Source organism: Papio anubis, chromosome 13 (genome assembly GCF_008728515.1).
Source record: "Papio anubis isolate 15944 chromosome 13, Panubis1.0, whole genome shotgun sequence".
Lineage (NCBI taxonomy): Eukaryota > Metazoa > Chordata > Mammalia > Primates > Cercopithecidae > Papio > Papio anubis.
This window is the reverse complement of record NC_044988.1, coordinates 82,687,214-82,708,540: the sequence shown is the minus strand read 5'-3', so window position 1 is coordinate 82,708,540 and position 21,327 is coordinate 82,687,214. Positions and strand designations below refer to the sequence as shown.

The 21,327-nt window shown below is 42.8% G+C and overlaps 1 protein-coding gene across 2 annotated transcripts; it reads right to left on the bottom strand.

Annotated features, from left to right (window-relative positions):
- Positions 1-2,664: 2,664 nt before the first annotated feature.
- On the bottom strand, positions 2,665-21,304 carry PRPF4 (pre-mRNA processing factor 4). Of its 2 annotated transcripts, none has more exons than XM_017949626.3 (14): positions 21,162-21,304; positions 20,217-20,394; positions 17,610-17,796; positions 14,103-14,190; positions 13,632-13,711; positions 13,371-13,464; positions 12,556-12,650; positions 10,372-10,469; positions 9,804-9,927; positions 8,373-8,462; positions 6,034-6,156; positions 5,815-5,922; positions 5,606-5,724; positions 2,665-5,090 (listed from the first exon to the last, which is right to left on the bottom strand). In XM_017949626.3, the coding sequence occupies exons 8-14, from the start codon at positions 10,451-10,453 to the stop codon at positions 4,897-4,899; spliced, it is 840 nt and encodes a 279-aa protein (XP_017805115.1). In that variant the 5' UTR covers positions 10,454-10,469; positions 12,556-12,650; positions 13,371-13,464; positions 13,632-13,711; positions 14,103-14,190; positions 17,610-17,796; positions 20,217-20,394; positions 21,162-21,304; the 3' UTR covers positions 2,665-4,896. The 2 variants fall into 2 exon arrangements, with proteins under 2 accessions (XP_017805115.1, XP_003911388.1); XM_003911339.4 differs by having other exon boundaries at positions 10,372-10,430.
- Positions 21,305-21,327: the final 23 nt, after the last annotated feature.

Sequence of the window (21,327 nt, the reverse complement as noted above, 5' to 3'; positions counted from 1 at the left end):
CACAATTTTAGAGTGGTTAAGATACCATTACAGCCTGGGCACAGTGGCTCACGCCTGTAATCCCCAGCAAAGATGAGCTGGGTGTGGTGACGCATGCCTGTAATCCCAGCTACTGGGGAGGCTGAGGCAGGAGAATTGCTTGAACCCAGGAGACGGAGGTTGCAGTGAGTCAAGATTGCACCACTGCACTCCAGCCTGGGTGACAGAGTGAAACTCTGTCTCAGGGGGGGAAAAAAGATATCATTGTACAAAAAAGATACCATCACAAATACGTAAGGATAACATTTTGAGGTTTTGTGGGTTTTTTGATATGTGGAATAAGCTTTCAGAGGCCAGAATTTGAGTTGGTTGATTTGCTGCAAATAATGTTAGATTCCCCCCGACGGGTTTTAATGTACAAAATACATCAAAATATCCAAGACGTATATTTCACGTTTAGAAAAACCAAATGGTTTTAAGCTCCAGTATAAAGAAATATTCTCCATTACAAAGTTGGAAAACTGCCTACATACTCCTCTAGGGGACTAGCAACTGTCTCTCCATTTGTGCCATCAAAGATAATTACACTAAAGCTGGGACTCCACCTTTCCCCATTTACTTCATTTCTTTACACAGCTTTGCTCCTTAAACTTGTGGCAGGTAAGTTAGGCAATGATCTCACCACGTCCCCTGAGCTAAGAGGACAGGCAAGGGCAGCTCAGGACAGGAAGAGCTGAGGAAAGGCCAGGAAGGAACATGGGCCTCTGCACTAGGGCCTACTAATCTCAGCAAGCTTAATCCCCACTTTATAGATGAAACCGAGGCTCCGTGAGTTTAGCTACCTTGTTCAAGGTCACCCAGCTAGGAGGTGGGAGAGTCTTTTCAGTCAAAAAAGAACTTAGATCCTTGGAGTGGTTGATACACCACCCAAATAAGACAAGATGTAAGTTTGAGGGTTTTTCTGATAGGTGAGGATATACAGTCATCCCTTGATATTCAGGGGGAAATGGTCCCAGGATATCCTGAAGATTCCTGAATACAAGGATGCTCAAGTCCTTGCTATAAAATGGTGTACGTGTTTGCATATAACCTAGACACATCCTCCTGTATATTTTAATTCATCTGTTAATTATTTACAATACCTAATACAATGCAAATGCTATGTGAAGTTGCTATACTGTATTGTTTAGGGGATAACAAGAAAAAAAGTCTGTATATATTCAGTAGTGTATTTTCGACCTATGGTTGGTTGAATCCTTGATGTGGAACCCGCTGGTAACAGATGGAGGGCTGCGTGAACATTATGGTGTCTCTTGTTTTCACATTCAGTAGCTCCAGCCTTGCGGCAGCCCCATCCTCTTCAAATGTATCTGGAAATGCACGGGAGCATCTTTTGTACTCAGTGGAGGGGGTGAACTGCGCTGCTGACATTTAGGGCTCAGAGGTCTGGGATACTAACACCTGCTGCAATACTTACGTTGCCACAGTTCCACAGGATGAAAGATCATCTAACTACAAATGCAAATAGCTATCTTGTTGATAACAATAGGCTCCTCATCCGTTCGGGATGTGGGGGAGTTACTTTAACTCCATTGGGCATGAGCTCAGAGATGGAAGTGACTTGTCAAAAGAGCAGTATACAAGGTGGGCACAGTGGCCCATGCCTGTATCTCAGCTACTCAGGAGGCTTAGGCAGGATGATCGTTTGAACCTAGGAGTTAGAGATCCTATCTCTTTTTTTTTTTGTTTTTTGAGATGGAGTTTTGCTCTTGTCGCCCAGGCTAGAGTGCAATGGCACGATCCCAGCTAAGTGCAACCTCTGTCTCCCGGGTTCAAGCGATTCTCCTGTCCCAGCCTCCTGAGTAGCTGGGATTACAGGTGTCCGCCACCACGCCTAATTTTTGGTATTTTTTGTAGAGATAGGGTTTCGCCATGTTGGTCAGGCTGCTCTCAAACTCCTGACCAAAGTGTTGGGATTACAGGTATGAGCCATTGCACCCAGCCGAGACTCCGTCTTTAAAAAAAAAAAAAAGGTGAGGGGCATTATACAAAGTGGAGAGTCCTTAAAAAGCTCAGACTTCGTACAGGAAACAGGCAATGCTGGCTGCACCAGTCCTTCTGTCTGGTCAGTGTGGGGAACCTGTGAAACCTTCACAAGGTCACCAATGGTCAGGTATCAGTTCAGATTCAGGCTCCATCACTTGCCAGTTGGGTAAACTTGAGCGAGTGTTTCTTGGAGCCTCAGTTTTGTCCGTAAAAAGGGAGTAATAAACTCAAAAGATGGTGGAGATTAAACTAGGTATCTGAATGTGCTTGGTACACCATCTAGGTAGGCACTAAGTGTTCTGTGAACACTTCTGTGGCTGTTTATCTTGCCATTTTCACAAATGCCACGCCTGGCTTTATGCTTCTTAACCACTTTCTTACAATGATGTTTTAATTCCTGTGAAGAAATAGCCCACGAGGTATCTGTTCTGTCAAAGGCTTAGATGAAATGTTTTCACCCAACTGCTACCTCTTGGAACAACCAAAAAACACAAACAAGTAGAAGGGAACTAATAGTAAAATTCAAACCTGAGAAACGAAAAATCTTTGTTAGCACATTATATCCAATTGCATGCTAATTCACCAGCGTTCATTATTTTACACATACTACAAAGGTAAGAAAAAAATTTCTCTTCATCGCAGTCTATGAAATAGAATTCATTAATACTTGAACAACAGTGAAGTGAGCAACAGAGGGTAGTCCTGACAATTCGGAAGCTGAACAACTACATAGGAAATGCAACTACTTGGTTATAATTGAAATCAGATTAAAAACAGTATGTTTAGGTCAGGCACAGTGGCTCATGCCTGTAATCCCAGCATTCTGGGAGGCCAAGGCAGAAGGATTGCATGAGCCCAGAAATTTGAGACTGGCCTAGGCAACAAAGTCAAATCGTGTCTCTTCAAAAAATCAAAAAAATCAGCCAGGCATGGTGGCATCCTCCTGTGATCCCAGTTACACAGGAGGATGAGGGGATGAGGCAGGAGAATCACTTGAGCACAGGAAGTCAAGGCTGCGGTGAGCTGTGTTCTCATTACTGCACTCCAGCCTGGGCGACAGAGCGAGACCCAGTCTCAAACGGAAACAAAACAATCCAGCTGTTTGGCGATATATCACACATTCAGAGTCCACAGAACAGAGCTGACCAAAGCCATCGCCAGCCTCTCCGCAGCAGCAAATGAAAAGTTTTTTTTTTTTGAGATGGAGTCTTGCTCTGTTGCCCAGGCTGGAGTACAACATGATCTTGGCTCACTGCAACCTCCGCCTCCCAGGTTCAAGCAATTCCATGTGTGAGCCAACGTGTCCGGCCAAGAAGGCCTTTAATAACTCTGACAACCCTTTCTTCTTCCAAATGCCATTTTTTTTTTTTTTTAAATTTACTGTGTAATTTGAGAGTTCAGAGGTTGTACAGTTGAGGTGAAAAGAGGAGCATGACAGGCAAGCAAGAATTGTAATGAGTCCAGACCTGGCTTACTGGTAGTCTGGCCCACAGCGTAAACAGCCCTCTATTTAAAAAAAATTGTTAACAAGGTGCTAAGGAGACATAAATCAGAGTAATCCATATTTGAGATCATCCATTATATCCCCAACCAAAAAAAGGAGACCTCTATGGACCAATGGCTAGGATTCAGAAATGCTTAACTATAGAAAATAATTCTCTATAGCGTAGTTTTTGTAACTGGATTTTACCGTAGCAAATGTGGAATAAAGAAAAAGTTTAGGTTTAGGAATACCCATTAGGGTTTTTTTTTCCAGTTACTTTAACATAAAGTACCCTTTAACATATGAAGTACATCCTTTAAACAGCCAACAGAAAGGAGGTTGTACAATAGAGACATCATGTTTGCTTTCTAAACATTTGTTTGACTCCTGACACAATGGTTTTGCTTTAGGGTAACATGAAGGTTGCCAAACTTCAAAGTAAAATAAAAGATATTTTCTGACAAAGCAAATGTTCAGTTCAGAGTTTCCTGATGCAGCCAGCATTCCAAGCAAACTTAACAGGAAGAGGTGAAGTCTTCCTCACTGCATAACCATCGGCGTGGCTGCGGTCTACTGCTTCATATCCCATTCTCCAGGGAAAGGAAGTGTTCACTGTTACGCATTGTTTAACCAATAAGTGGTGAGACGCGCCTCTTTACCTGAGGGCTTCCCGACTATAGTTCAGCCACCTTGCTCTCTGGGTCACATGTAGTCCTGAAGCATGTACCATGTTATGGAAAGCCAAGTTTCAATAATTAAAAATGCAGTCAGTCACAATCCTGGGCGCTGTGAGGATGGCTATAGGGCATTCGAACAAAAGATTTTTTTTTTTTTGAGACAGAGTCTTGCTCTGTTACACAGGCTAGAGTGCAATGGCACAATCTCAGCTCACTACAACCTCCATCTACCAGGCTTAAGCAATCCCTCCTATCTCAGCCTCCCAAGTAGCCGGAACCACAGGCACAAGTCACCGCAACAGGCTAATTTTAGTATTTTTTTTGTAGAGACGGCATTTGCCATGTTGCCCAGGCTAGTCTTGGACTTCTGAGCTCAAGTGATCTGCCCAACTGAGCCTCCCAAAGTGCTAGGATTACAGGCATGAACCACCATGCCTGGCCAAACAAAAGATTAATAAAAACAATGTCTACACAGTTCATGGCAGGGCATAAAAAGGTAATAAATTTTCAACCATGAGAGGGGTTCACCATTACCTAGGGATTGGGCCGCCTGCCTGGAGTGGGGGCTAACATGGAAATCCAATTCTAGTGAGGGTCTACGCATGGTAATTGGCAGAAAACATGATAGAACTAAACACTTCAATTCTTCTCTTTTGAGGAAAACAGCTCCTTAGAAAGAGCTTGAGGTTCAAGTCCTTTCTCCACTGTCATCTATTCAGCCATCCAGAGCTTGAAGGTCCTGTCATACGAGCAAGTGGCTATGAGCTGCCCATCGGAAGAAATATCTAGGCCCATCACTTTGCCTTCATGGCCGGCCAGAGTCTTCAGCGGGGACCAGCCTGGGTGCGTCCAGATCTTGGCTGTGTTATCATAGGCACCCGTAAGCAAGAAGTTCCCATGGATAGCTACAGAAGAGAAGGGGAATTGCTTGAGGAATTCAGGTATTCAAAAGAGAAGACAACAAAAGCACAAAAGTCTGCAAAAACACACTATTTTTTAAAAACTTATTTCTACATTCAGAAAAAGTCAACATTGATTCTGTCTTCCTACTAGGCCTCCAGGTAAAGGGGATAACCCAAGGCAGACTTAAGGGAACAAATAACAGTAAGGTCTTCTGGCTCATTCCCTGACTGTAAATCTGTTCAGAATAATATTTAGAATTCAGTGCTCAGAGCATCCATGGGGGAAAGAATGAAGCAAAGCACTCATGAAAGTCTTTACTTCCAGCAACGAGAAGCATGCTTTCCCACAGATCTACGGGTATGGCAGGGGGAAGGAAATTATAATTTGCTCCTTTACCAGTAGGTCAAATTCTTTCCTGTTCTACTTCTCAGTTTAAGCTAAAGTCTGGCCTGTATTGCACGGGAACACAATACTGTTTGTCTGTGTCATTTAGATCTAAAATAGGAGGAAAGCTTACGCTCAAACTTGACACCAGTCACTAAGTTCTGATGAGCAGGGATGGTGTAGACGCAACGCCGCTGTCGAAGGTCCCACACTTTGCAGGTGTTGTCACCACTGCCGGTTGCAATATGATAGCTGTGGATTGGATGCAGTACTGAAGTTAGAAATACAGTACTTTCTGACCCAGAACCCTTTTTCACCCCTCATTCAGTGTGTTTATTTTACCCATTGGGGGAGAAATGTATTCCATAGATTTCTTTCAGGTGGCCTTCTAAGAACATGATACAACGTCCTGTGCGTAGGTCCCAAACTCGACCAAATGCATCCAGTCCCCTGATAAAATAATTTATAAATGAACACTTTGAATCCAGTTCTCTGTGGAAGCACGCATACATAAGAGGTGAGAGTACTGAGCTGCCCCTGGCTACATGGGAGAAGCCTTACCCAGTGCCAGCCAAAGAGCCATCTTGATGGAAGGCAATGTCATACACACCCATGCTGTGGCCTTCCTGATGCAGGATCTCCTCTTGAGCCTCCAAATCCCATAATCGCCATGAACGGTCATAGCTAAAACCAAATCACACTAACAATCAACCAGCTGGTATTTCTCCAGTTTCTACAACATATAAAGTATTGTAAGTCATTATAGCTTAAGTTATTAATGCTTCTGAAACTATTCATATAACCATATTAACAGGAAGCTCCTTTCTGACATAAACAATGACTCAACAACTAAGCTTATCTGCCTTAGGTGCTGACTGAAAACCATGGACTCGCTATAAACCTCTAGTGCCTATTTATTTATTTATTTATTTTTGAGACAGAGTCTCACTCTGTTGCCCAGCCTGGAGTACAGTGGCGCAATCTTGGCTCACTGCAAGCTCCACTTCCTGGGTTCAAGTCATTCTCTTGCCTCAGCCTTCTGCGTAGCTGGGACTACAGGTGTGCGCCACCATGCCCAGCTAATTTTTGTATTTTTCATAGAGATGGGGTTTCACTATGTTGGCCAGGCTGGTCTCGAACTCCTGAGCTCAGGTGATCCACCTACCTTGTTCTCCCAAAGTGCTGGGATTACAGGTGTGAGCCACCGTGCCCAACCTAGTGGCTATTTTAATAACAGGATTCCCCAAGAATGGCCCAGCAAAGACTGTGTTGCCTTCTTCCTTCTTCCACTGTTATGTTCTTTCATTTATCAAGCATTTATACATTTACTAGGCCCTAAAATGGATGTTGGAAATACAAAAATCACTCATAGACAAATAGATCAACGGAAGAAAATAGGAAGTACAGAAATAACCACACATACATGGTCAGATGATTTTCAACAAGGGTACTGAAACATTTCCAATAGAGAAAGGAAAGTCTCTTCAGTACACAGTGGTGTAACTGACTATGCACATGGAAATAAAGACAAAAGAGACAAACTCAATTAAAAAAAACAGGCAAAGCATATGACAGGGCACTTAAGAGCAACAGTGATCAGGGTAATAAGAATGAAAATCATGGGAGATCACTACACACCTGCTACATTGGGCAAAATGGTAAGTCTGACAACACCAAATGTTAACAGGGATGTGAAGTAACCAGAACTCCGGGAATGTAAAATGGTGTAACCGTTTTGGAAAACTGGTGGGGAGTTTAGAAAAAGTTAAATATACGTCTAATACCTCTACCCTATGACCCAGCAATTTGTACTCATGTCCACAAAAAGCCTGGTACAAGAATATTTAGAGCAGTTTCATTCCGACTGGCCCAAACCTGGAAACAGCCCAAGTGTCCATCAACAGGAGAATGGATAAACTATGGCACAGTCATAAAAATGAACAACCCCCAGCAATAAAAAGGAATTACTGATACATGCAACAACATGAATGACTCTTAACAATGTTATGCTGAGAGAAAGAAGCCTGCCACAAATGAATTCACACAGTATGAATAGACGTAATTAATTTATGGTGATAGAAGTCAGATCAGCGGTTGCTTTAAAAGGGGAGTTGGCTGGAAAAGGGCATGAGGGACCTTTCTGGGGTGATGGGACTGTTCTCTATATTGACAGGGGTGTGGGTCACAGGAATGGTACGCATTTGTAAAGACTGATAGCTTTGTATGCTTAAAATAAATCCATTCCATTGTATGTAAATTACAGCTTAATGAAAAAGTTCTCCAGCAGATTCTAGCCTCCCTGAACTTACAGAACCAGGAAGGGAGACTTACATACCTGTAGCATTGGACAAAAGTGAAAATCCTTGTTTTCTGGTAATTTGTAACTCTGAAATTTCAGATTAATTGTAATTTAAAGGCAAATATGACTGGGTGCGGTGCCTCATGCCTATAATCCCACCACTTTGGGAGGCCGAGGCGGGAAGATCACTTGAAGTCAGGAGTTCAAGACCAGCCTGGCCAACATGGTGAAACCCTGTCTCTACCAAAAATAAAAAATTAGCTGGGCGTGGTAGTACGTGCCTGTAGTCCCAGCTACTAGGGAGGTCGAGGCAGGAGAATTGCTTGAACCCAGGAGGCAGAGGTTGCAGTGAGCTGAGATCGTGCCACTGCACTCTAGCCTGGGTGACAGAGTGAGACTCTACCCCCCCCCAAAAAAAAAAAAAAGGCAAATATACTTAGCCCTCACTATATTAAACATTCTCCTCTGATTCCAATTCTCTGCAGCCCAAGAAAATCCTACCTAAAGATCTCCGCTCTAAAAATTTACCTGGCAGATAGTCATAAAGGGTTAAGAAGATGCCACAGGCCTATATGGATAAAACAGTAACAAGATGGCTCACCAGGTGGTGCCCAGGAAACGTCCTGATGGATGCCACATTACCCGGGCCACACGCACCGTATGGCCTTCAATATCTGCCACTGGTTCATCACTGGAAAAGAACGAAACATATAAACAACTTTATAGACATATAAATATTCCCCAAACTGATTACCTTTTGTGCAGCTATACCCATTCTTTACAACATGAGAGGCTAAATTGTAACTACACTTGTAAAATACTTCGGCCCAATAAGCAAAATAGTCATTCTGTACCAAAGGAGTACCTGAATTCTAGAAAGAAAACATGCTTTGGAAGAGACATAAGGACACAGAAATCACACAGTTTTGGTACAGGATTACAGATAAACCTTTTTCAAATTTAGGCCTGTTCTAAGATCCAAATGAAAAAGGAACTCCTAACCAGAGATGAAGCTTAGTCTCCTTTTGGTGGCTATTAAATTCTACAACCCAGCAACCACCAAAAGATCTGAAACATCAGCAAAAGGAAATAAACATGAACTCTAAGGAGGGTAATTAAAAAGGGAACTTTGTCAATGTGCATACACAGAACAAGCCAAAGCCCGAAGGGAATAAATATTGCTAAGTATTACCAAAGCCAATTAAAACTCGCTGTGCTCGTAAGTCAGACCCTGCCTGGTGAGGAGTGAAGACATTAATTAGCTCTTATAAAAATTCTCAAGTAAAAACCTTCATGTGTTTTCCCAAAGAAAGAAAACTAAGCAATTAAATTCAGATGTCTTTTGGCCAACGGGGTGCTTCCAAAGTTGTTGTTTTTTTTTTTGAAAACAATCACATAAACACATTTTAAAAAACTGTTGTAGTTGGAAAATACATTCTAGGTAAAGGATGACGCTACTGGGAGGAGACATCTCCCTGGTAATACTGCTAGACAGAACCTCACTTTCCCCTCCCCTGTGGCTGTTTGCTAAGAGCCAATGAATTGCCAAGAATATTATCTTTAGTTCATTGTTAATCATGTAGGAGGTAGCCTGGATCTTTCTGGAATAAATGGAGCCAGGAAATAGTGGTCACTAGGCTACAGGCAAAAATCAAGATCCAAAGTTAACAGGTAAGAAAAAACTGACGTAACTCCTTTAGTAAGAAAAGGCCTAAGAATGAAATCTTCCACTTACTTCATTTTCACACTAAGTTACCTTGACTCTTAAACCATCTTGGGGGTTAAATGCCAGATTTTTTTTTCTTTCAAGACAGAGTCTTGCTCTGTCGCCCAGGCTGGAGTGCAGTGGTGCGATCTTAGCTCACCACAACCTTCACCTCCCAGGTTTAAGCAATTCTCCTGCCTCAGCCTTAAGGTGTGAACCACTGTGCATGGCCTAAATGCCAGATTGTTAACCTGAGGTCCTGGGGACCAACCAATCAAACATCTTCTTTAGTGATGGCAGTGTGGGCCGCAGAACAGTGATATTCACCTGTCGAGACTCCAAAGCTTCACAGAGCCATCAGCCGCACAAGACGCCAGGTTGACATCTTTTTGGTCCAAGGAGACAGTAGATTTGGGATGGAATACAATTGCTCCTACATTTGTGTTATGCCCTAAAGGAGTGTAAGAGATCCAAGTTAAAAGGTTCCTGCCTCTTTATAACCTGTGTACAAATACAGACTATGATGAACATCACAGGTAAGTATATACTAGGGAACATGTGGACATAGAGAGTATTAAAGTGACTATTCAACTATTAAAACATGAACTATTTTAAGCTACTATTTAAATTATATTTTTTAAAAAAGCAAAACAAAAACAAAACCCATTGTGGTTTTGGTTTAGAGATTACAAAATGCCAGAGTGTGACTGGACATGACAGAAAAGTGGATGTGTATGAGGTTGTGATAGTCCAGTCTTGCAGCCAGAGAAAACCAAGTCAAATCAAATCAAGAATTAATGCTGTGTGTATGGGGTCTGAGTGTCAAGCAGAGTTTACGGCTTAACTGAGTTCACACTGGGAAAAAGACTGAGATTTAGATATGACTCTAACTTACCTCGAAGAGTGTGAAGGAGGTTGCAATCAGGAACAGACCAGAGCTTGCAAAGCCCACTCCTATCAAATACAAAGGAAAGCATCTCAGCCAGGGTTGGTCTGGGAAGGAAAAGGTACCTTGGTAATATTACTAAAGGACAATCTCTTCTCAACCCCAACAAACTTTACAATGGTTGACAGAAATATAAAAGCCTTATAGTTGGAAGGGTTACAGAAGAAAAAGCTACCTCCAGCCCGCACGCAACTAGAGGCTTTTACTGGACTATAATTAACACTATACCAGTAGCCATTTTCCTTAAATTTTGGATCCACTTGTGAGGGAAGGTGGGGCAAATTAAACTATCCAATAATACTAATATTAATAGTGATACTATCCTTAAATATGAACAGTATTTTGCTGATTACAAAGTATTTAAATTTTTTTTTGAGAAAGGGTGTCACTCTGTCACCTAGGCTGGAGTGCAGTAGCATGATCACAGTTCACTGCAGCCTCAACCTCCCAGGCTCAAGCAATTCTATCACTCAGCCTCCTGAGTAGCTGGGACTAACAGGCGCATGCCACCACACCTGGCTAACCTTTAAAAAATTAAATAAATTTTTAAAAATTTTATGGGTCAGGTACAGTGGCTCACGCCTGTAATCCCAGCACTTTGGGAGGCCGAGGCAGGCAGATCACAAGTCAGGAGATTGAACCCCTCTTGGCTAACACAGTGAAACGCTGTCTTTACTAAAAACACAAAAAATTAGCAGGGCATGGTGGTGGGTGCCTGTAGTCCCAGCTGCTTGGGAGGCTCAGGCAGGAGAATGGCATGAACCTAGGAAGCGGAGCATGAAGTGAGCTGAGATCGTGCCACTGCACTCCAGCCTGGGCGACAGTATGAGACTCCGTCTCAAAAGAAAAAAAAAAAATGTGTAGAGACAGGGTCTCACTATGCTGCCCAGGCTGGTCTCAAACTCCTGGGCTCAAGTGATCCTCCCACCTCGGCCTTCTGAAGTGCTGGGATTACAAGCGTGAGCCACCCTGCCTGGCTGGCCTTAAACTTTATTTAGGCCAGCCTAATTTTTGGAAAATTTTGGAAAATTTTCAACAAATTACTTTTATATCTATTATCTCAGATGATCTTTCTAACAGACCTGTGAAGTAGGTACAGCAGGAATGATCATTTATACTTTACAGTGAAGGTAATGAGGCTTGGAGAGGTGGACTGATTTGTGCAGTCCCTTGGCTTTCTCCTAAACCAGTCTCAAGGTCGGCCTAGTCAAGTAGCTCCTGTGTATTAAATCTAAGTTTCCTTTCTCTTTAGTTAGCCATGTCTCGCAAAAAAACACAACCATTTGGGAGGCCAAGGCGGGTGGATCACAAGGTCAGGAGATGGAGACCATCCTGGCTAACATGGTGAAACCCCGTCTCTACTAAAAATAAAAAAAATTTAAAAAAAAATTAAAAAAAAAATTTGTCAGGCGTGGTGGCGGGCACCTGTAGTCTCAGCTACTCAGGAAGCTGAGGCAGGAGAATGGTGTGAACCCAGGAGGCGGAGCTTGCAGTGAGTGGACATTGTGTCACTGCACTCCAGCCTCGGCGACAAAGCGAGACTCCATCTCAAAAAAAAAAAACCAAACCAAACCAAACCAAACAACCAAACTCAAACAAAACAACAAAGTTACCACATCCTGAGTTTTCTGCGTATGTGGTGATAAGAAAATAAAACAAAGATAAACCAATAATTAACATTTAATGAGCCCTTACTACATACCAGGCACCGTCAAGGCAAAATGCTTTACAAACACTACCTCATCCCACTTTACAGATAAGGACACTGAAGCTGACAGGGATTAAGTATCTTAGGGAGATCACATAACTGAAAAAGAAAAGCCAGACTGAGTTATGGATACTAGTTGGTCTGTAAACTCACTACATGACCTGCTCCAAAATACTAGTGTCAAGAATGTGACAGAGTGCTAGAGTGTAATGAATCTCTGCGGTCACTGGTGAAGACTGAGAACGGCTAAACCAAGTCTGCATCATATTATACAACAGGTAGAGCACTGACTGACATCTGTAGTTTGGTGTGATCATGAGAAGCAGAGAAAGAGGACATACAAATAGATGTCTAAGACAAATGCTAATATTTTCCTGAGCCTGTTCCCCATTTAGGAAAAAATGTCACTGTAAAATGGAACTTACCAACAAGCTGTGGCCAGCATCTTGGAATTGGGACTAAAGTGACAGTAGGAGATAGGCCGATCATCCCCAATCTGACTGCAAAAATTATTCAAAGACTTAAAAAGAAAAAAAACACACACACACATGATGATCATTAATAGGTTAATCTGAGTTCCTTGGCTTTTCCACCAAAAAAAGAACAACAAAGCAACTTTTCAGTTTTAACCCATCCCAAGATTCTTCTGTGGTTTTGAGACAGAGTGTTGCTCTGTCGCCCAGAGTGGAGTGTAGTGGTGTGATCTTGGCTCACTGCAACCTCTGCCTCCCAGGTTCAAGCGATCCTCCCATCTCAGCCTCCCAAGTACCTGGGATTACAGGCACATGACACCATACCTGGCAAATTTTTGTACTTTTAGTAAAGACAGGGTTTCATCATGTTGACTAGGCTGGTCTCAAACTCCTGAGCTCAAGTGACCCACCCACCTCTGCCTCCCAAAGTGCTGGGATTACAGGCATGAGCCACTGCACCCAGCTGTTTTCTATAGTCTTAGTATCACAACTTCTGAGTCAGATAAATATAAACAGAAAACCCCAGAGAAACTTTGACGTATTAACAGGGAGAAATAAAGAAGAGAACCATAGGCCTCTGCTGAGTACAAAGCACAGCAAGCTCCTGTCACGTTAACTGATTGCTCCTTCCATGTCACAGCAGCTCAGCTCAAGCAGGGAGGGATCGCTCTAGTCACCTCTACCTTCCCAGAGGTGGGCCAAAGTAGAAAAATCACACAAATATGAAGAACCTTTAAGACGTGGGACAATCGCTGGGAGCATCTTACCCGGAGAGACTTGTGCAGCTCTTGCATCTGGGAGGTCCTCGTTGTCTCAGGAATCTCCTTATGGAGTCGGGCCTCTTCCAAGCGTTTCATTGCCCTGTGACACAGAAACACCATCACCAGGAGCAACAGGGTTGTAAACAAGGGCCCACATGTATCTCTACCCCTCAATTTCATTTAACAACCACAGTCATTATCAAGCACTCAGTTCCTGAAACACACACACAAAATATGCTTCTTTCTTCTACTGGAGGCTCTCTTTACCTGGGCAATGAATAATTAGCAATCCATAGTCTTGCCACCTTCAAGCTATTTGGTCCTTCATGGTACCAGGTCTGCTGATACTGAAAGGCAAATTAAGAGCAGAAAGGTCAAATCTGAAGCATTCTACTCCTGTCGTTTCTCCATGTTAACTGCCCAGAAGGAAGGTGAATTCGTTTGGTAATAGTATGAAATCAGGCATATGGCTTTCTACCGTATTTTTTTTCTATGATATGTAAATAGATGGTTATACCAGGAATGCTATGATTCTTTCCTGACTGGAAAACTCACTTAGCTCCATTCATACTTACAAAGGAACCAAAACTACTGCCAGCAACTATTCTTGAATGGTAGAGCCTTCAAAGACACTTCCCTCCATCATCTTAGCAAAGCAAACCATTGAAAGCAGAAAACGAGAGACCTATCTCCTCATTTCCTTCATGTTTACACTGTGAAGTTAAAGACATGTTCTACCTCTTCTTTGGACTTCTTAGACTTCTCATCATCCTTTTTGGTCTTTTTCAAGGCATCAGTACCGACGACTGAGAGGATATTTCTTAACCTGTTAAAAAAAAAAAAAAAGATCAGAATTTAAACATGGTTGACATAACACTGTTTTTAAAGTACACTTTAACACAGTTTTAAACACTGTTTTTAAAGCTCCCCTAAGATGGGAGCAAGCCTCTACTATTCTCTTACCGTTCAAACCACCTAGCAACCTTTTTTTTTTTCTTTTCAAGAGATGAGGTCTTGTTGTTGCCCAGGGTGGAGTGCAGTGGCACGGTCATGGGTGACTGCAGCCTCAAACTCCTGGGCTCAAGCGATCCTTCCACCCCAGCCTCCTGAGTAGCTGGGACTACAGGTATAATGCTACAACTGGCTAATTTTTAAATTTTTCTGCAGAGACAAGGTCTTGCTATGTTGCTCAGGCAAGTCTTGAACTTCTGGGCTCAAGTGATCCTCCTGCCTCAGTCTCCCAAAGTGCTGGGATTATGGGCATGAGCCACTATGCCCAGCCCTCCAACAACCTTCAAAGAGTCAAGTGGGGATGGCTAAACTTCCACTGTGGTTTCTCCCACTCAGTCTTCTCTATTTGGAAATTCCCAAAATTCAACTATAAGCAATTACTCTATGCAGTTTAGAGTCAATGAGCCCCTACACTGCCACCACTTGGTTTGTGAAGACTGCCAACTTTCACTCAGTGCCACAATGTACTGGATACGGACTCAGGTGCTAACTATACAGTGATGGCTAAGAATCCGTTCTTGATTTCAAGTAGCTTAGTCCTGGGGAAATGACAGAGAGTACTGGCGAACTATATTATATTACCTATCACGACAGCAGTAAGCACACAGTGCTAGAGGGGACTTTGTAAGGGGGATCTAACTAGGCTTAGAGGATCAGGGAAGGCTTCATTAAAAAAAGGTAGTATCTAAATTGAGTCCTCAATGAATCAGGTCAAGGGGGTTAAGAATGAGAAAATGTCAGGCAGAGGGTTAAACAAATAAGGCCTGGAGGTAAGAAAAACATGTTGAGCTTGCAGTCATAAATAATTCAGTATGGCTGGAGCGTGGAACATAGAAGAGGACCGGTGAAGAACAGGGCTGCAAATGCGAGGAGGGGCCAGGTCACAAAGAATTGCTAATGCAGCACTCAGGAGGGCTTACAGGTGAGAAAGATCACCGAAACAGTACGAAGAGTGGATTAAAAGGGAAGAATAATGGCAGGGAAATCAGACAGTACTGCTGTAGTGACCCTCTGAGTCACAACGGTGGACTGAAATTCAGATAGTAGCAGTAGTTACTCAAGGGATTCATTTAAGGAACATAATAATGAATAAGACTTTGCTAGTGGAAAAAACAAACTAAACAGTAATAAAAAAGTATACCCTTCGAAAAGGCTAATAAAATAACATACTATGACAGAGAATGGAGGGGTTAGGTGTGATGAAAGGCTTCTTTGAATAGGTGGCATTTATGCTGAAACAAAAGAATAAAGTTTGACAGGGATCCAGATTCAATAAAAAATGAAGAAGGCAGGCTCAAGCCTGAAATCCCAGCACTTTGGGAGGCCAAGGCAGGCGGATCACTTGAGGTCAGGAGTTTGAAACCAGCCTAGCCAACATGGTGAAATCCCGTCTCTACTAAAAATACAAAACTTAACCAGACATGGTGGCACATGCCTGCAGTCCCAGCTACTTGGGAGGCTGAAGCAAGAGAATGGCTTGTACTTGGGAGGTGGAGGTTGCAGTGAGCCGAGATTACACCATTGCACTCCAGCCTAGGTGACACAGCGAGACTCTGTCTCAAAGAAAAAAAAAAAGAAAAAAAAAAAAGGAAGAAAAAAAGGTTCTAAAAGCCAAGAGAGAGCAATAAAAATAGACCAATTATGTGGAAAAACATAAAAAGAACTAGCATATTCCAGAAGGACCAATGTGGCTATTCTAGTAAATTGGGGAAGGGTGGTATGGGTAAGGCTGAAGACCTTACAGACCATGAAAAGAGTTTTTTACTCCAAGTATGAGATGACAATCTAGGATTTTAAGCAAGCAATCAACACAACATGTTTGGGGCTATCACAACAGTGCAGATTTGAAAGCAGTAAAGATAGAGCAATGATAGATTGGAGTTGTAGCTCGCAAGTAGAATAGATTAGATTTTGCTGATGAATTATAAAGGAGGCTAGGTAGATTTTCAACTATGAACTGTATGAGTATAGGAGAGAGCTGGGGAAATATTTCAATTCAGACGCCTCAAGTCTGAAGTACCTGTGGGATGCCTCAGCTACAACGAGAGATCTGGGAATCAACAGAACACACACAGTGAATGATGCCAAGGGAGTAGATCTGATCATCAAGGGCAAGTAGAGAAGGCAGCCTGTAAAGGGTAGGCAGAGAAAAAGAGGTTTAGAAGGTAAGCGAGAAGAACTAGCTAGTGAGAGACAGGAAAATCAAGAGGATTTGGTCTTAGGAGAGTGAAGGAAAGGGAGTATTCCAAGGAGGGAGTGGCTGGCAGTATACTAGGGCTATTCTTAGTAAAGCTGGGTTGGTGACCTTAATAAGGAGCAATTTTAATGTGGCAGGGGTCGGTCAGTTTGCAGCAGGTTGAAGAGTAAATAAGGGTAAGGACCTCAAGAGAGTAATAGAAAAAACCCTTCCAACAAGCTGGATGATGAAGGGGAGATGAGACAGTGGATAGAGACCAGAAGGGCTCTTCATAATTGTGTATGACTAGACCATAACTAAAAGACTTTGCAACCTGTAAATCATAAGAGGGCATTACCTGAGGACCGTACCCCTCTTCAATAAAATCCAAAAAACATTTATCATTGTTTTAGGTTACTGACATAGAATGCATTTGATGTCTAAATTTTCAAAGCCCCAAAACAAATGTTTATCCAATTCAAAACTTGCACTGGGGAGGGGAGGCAAGGGAGCATGTTAGCACCCTCTTCCCAGTCTATAAAGAAAAACTGGCCAGGTGTGGAGGCTCACGCTTGTAATCCCAGCACTTTGGAAGGCTAAGGTGGGTGAATCATTTGAGGTTAGGAGTTCAAGACCAGCCTGGCCAGCATGGTGAAACCCTGTCTCTACTAAAAATACAAAAATTAGCTGGGCATGGTGGCGGGTGCCTGTAATCCCAGCCACTTGGGAGGCTGAGGCAGGAAAATTGCTTGAACCTGGGAGGTGGAGGCTGCAGTGTGCCAAGATCATGACACTGCACTCCAGCCTGCGTGACAGAGCAAGACTCTACCTCAAAAAAAAAAAAAAGAAAAAAGAAAAAAGAAAAAAAAATTAATAGTTGAATAAAAATTGGCCTAAGATAGATGATAGGCTAACTCATATAAACACAGTAAGATATTGGTAACATGATAACATGATTTGAGACATTCTATTCAAGTTCAACTAAAACATCAACCAAAATTTGGAGTAGAACCCTGTGATTATAATAAAGAAAAAAAGTAAATGTTTAGAAAGGTGACCTTTCTCTTCTTTCAGCAGGACCCTCTCCAAAAAGTGTGATGGGTTCCCCCAAGGCTCTAAGGCAAGCCTTGACCTCTGAGTCATCTGTGGAAACATTGATCTGCCGGGCTCGCTTCCTTCTCTCAAACTCAGCCAATACTTCTGCCTGTCGCTCACTGATATGCTCTTCAATTTCAAACACTTCTCCTGTCAAAAAGAAAACAGGCAACATCAGCAGATCTTCTTCAAATGGAGAGAAATAAATAACTGTAGTCTGTGTATGCCCTGAGAGAAAGGTAATGTCTAATATATTACACATTTTATAGTTTACTGTTTTTCAGTTTATTAAATTATGCCAAACACATAAACCTAAATGACACAACTTCAAAAGGCAGGTAAATGGTTCAAGCTACCTCTGGTTTCATTTATTAACTTTATACCTCTACATAACTTTACAAAGCTATTTATTCTCTAAAGGAGTCCCAGTATAGAGATACTTAACAAATAATTAACTAGTGAACTGCAAATAATTACCATGAAAATGAGAGTTCCACAACTATAAGGATTTCTGGAAAATCTAGCAATAGTTTTGAAACCCACACCAAAATACAAGTGTGATAAAAAATGAGAGGTACAGTGGTGACATTATGTTTAAAAACAGTATAAAAACTTTAAAAAGTCACTAGGCTACAGCACATGTGTTTAGAAAATGTGTGGGGGGATCAATGAGAAACCTGACAGATGTCCCTACTGCAGAAGAGTCTTCAGTTTTTTGAGACGGAGTCTTGCTCTGTCGCCCAGGCTGGAGTGCAGTGGCGCCATCTCAGCTCACTGCAAGCTCCGCCTCCCGGGTTCACACCATTCTCCTGCCTCAGCCTCCCGAATAGCTGGGACTACAGGAGCCCGCCACCACACCTGGCTAATTTTTTTGTATTTTTAGTAGAGACGGGGTTTCACCATGTTAGCTAGGATGGTTTCCATCTCCTGACGTCGTGATCCACCCACCTCGGTCTCCCAAAGTGCTGGGATTACAGGCGTGAGCCACCACACCCAGCCAGAGGAGTCTTCATTTTATGCCCTCTGGTATTGTCTGAATTTCTTATGACAAATATGCGTAATTTTATTTTAAAAATAGAGTGGACCTCTCATTACCGACATGGAAAGATATCCTCAATGGTATATAAAATGAAAAATGGGGGTTATACAACAATTTACATATCATGTTTTCACTTATGGAAAAAATTACGTATTTTTATAGCTGTATTAAAATTCTAAGAGATACAATCAATTAATACAAAAATACTGGATTTTCTACTTCACACATTCATACACTGTTTGATCTTTTAAAAGAAAAATAATTACTACCTTTTTTTTTGAGACAGGGTCTCTCTCTGTTGTCCAGGCTGGAGTGCAGTGGTACAATCATGACTCACTGCAGCCTTGAACTCCCACCTCAGAACCCCAATTAGCTGGGAATACAGGCACGTGTCACATGCCCGGCTAATTTTCTACTTTTTGTAGAGATGGGGTATCACTATTTGCCCAGGCTGGTCTCGAATTCCTGGGCTCAAGCCGGACTCCCACTTCACAGCCTCCCAAAGTGCTGGGATTACAGGTTTCAGCCACCAGGCTTGGCCACTATTACTTTTATAATAAAACAAGATATCTCAGCCAGGTGCAGTGGCTCACGCCCGTAATCCCAGCACTTTGGGAGGCCGAAGTGGGCAGATCATTTGAGGTCAGGAGTTGGAGACCAGCCTGGGCAACATGGTGAAACCCTGTCTCTACTAAAAATACAACAATTAGCTGGGTGTGGTAGCGGGCACCTGTAATCTCAGCTAATCGTGAAGCTGAGGCAGGAGAATCACTTGAACACAAAAGGCAGAGGTTGCAGTGAGCCACGGTTATGCCACTGCATTCCAGCCTGGGCAAGAGAGTGAGACCCTGTGTCAAAAAAAAAAAAAAAAAAAAAAAAAAAAAAGATATTTCCCCTTTGGGTAAAAAATAATTGGAAAACTTCAAAAGGGAGAATATCACGAACCACTCTAGCTGCAAACCAATGCCAGAACTATGTTAGATCTCCAGAAGACAAATGGAATCAATCTGAATCCAAATGTATACTAAATTTTTGATAAGACTGCTCACTCGTAGAAGAAAAACTATGTAACACATTGTAAGAAAAAGGCTCTCTGCATGATATTAAGGGGGTAGGCAAAATACAGCCTTATAGATGCAAGTTTAAGAATTGAAATTCTGCCAGGCGCAGTGGCTCACGCTTGTAATACCAGCACTTTGGGAGGACGAGGGGGAGGGATCACAAGGTCAGGAGTTTGACTAACATGATGAAACCCCCTCTCTACTAAAAACACAAAAATTAGTCGGGCTTGTTGGTGTGCGCCTGTTATCCCGGCTACTCCGGAGGCTGAAGGAGAACTGCCTGAACCCGGGAGGCGGGGGTTGCAGTGAGCCGAGATCGCACCACTGCACTCCAGCCTGGTGACAGAGCGAGACTCCGTCTAAAACAAAAGAACTTAAATTTTTTGACATTATAAAACTGATGATATTCAAGTTTAGGAAAGTATTCATTACACAAAGAGGTAAAGATGGGTTCACAATTTGCATCTTACCAGAGGTTATATTAATATTTCCAGCTTCGATCCCTGCTTTAAGTCCTTCTTTCCCCAAAATCCCAGACTCTCCTTTGGCCAGACGCTCCCTCTCCTTCTCTTCCAAACTTCCATAATAGATGTGTGGTTTCTTCACAACCGGAGCAACTAAGTCATCGGGTGTTTTAGTTTTGGTTGCCTGCCAAATCAAAAATCTGGATTAAATTGAGGTTTAATCTTGGCAATTTACCGGATTTCCCGAGGATGAAGCTCGCCCTGAGTTTCACAGTCCTATTTCCTTCATAATTGAAAGGACAAATTGGACACTACTTAAGATGTTCTTCATCGATTTGAGGTGAAGGGGAGGGTGTTTCAGTCCCTCACTTTAGTTGACGGGATTGATAAAACTAGTGAGGTTCTCTCGAGTATTTTCATATGAAAGGTTTGCTCTGGAATCTGTTTACTTTATTCTGCTGGAAACGTGGAATCTCGTGTTTTACGATGTATCCAAGATTACTGCTCATCACTGGGGAAATATTAAGGATAGATGAAATAACCAACGCGGTGCTAAAGGATAACAAGTTACAACATTACGAGTGTATACATTTCAAACGTTTCTGGACGTGAGGTAGAAGTTAGTAGGTCTCATTAAAATTTTGAGATCTGCCAAACGCATAAACCTTGGCCAAGACACTTCCCTATTTCAGAGCACCGTTACTGGATGAGTCGGAAGAGATGTTTGCCCTTTGGGGCTGTAGTGGGAGAGGTGCAAATAAGCTACAGTCCACGAAAGCGCTTAGGGGTCAGGAAAACGGTGGTCCGCTGTGTAGAACACCACTGAGTCCCGCAGCCTTCCTCCTCAGCCCTCCACCGCCTTCTCTCGCTCCCTAACGGCCCCTTCCCGCAGAGATCCTCTTCCCCCTTCGCGCTCCCTGCCAGAGTGAGTTGAGATCCCGGGCTCTGTACCGTGGAGGAGGTTCGCGAGGAAGCCATGCTGGGCTCTGGAGCCGCGAGGCCCCAGCGAAATCCAAGCTCTCCGTTTTAGACCTTCCACCGCGCGCCCAGCAGAGCGGAAGTGCGTCACTGAGCGGAAGTGTGTCACAAACAGGACATGGGCCAAGAGCCGTCGCTG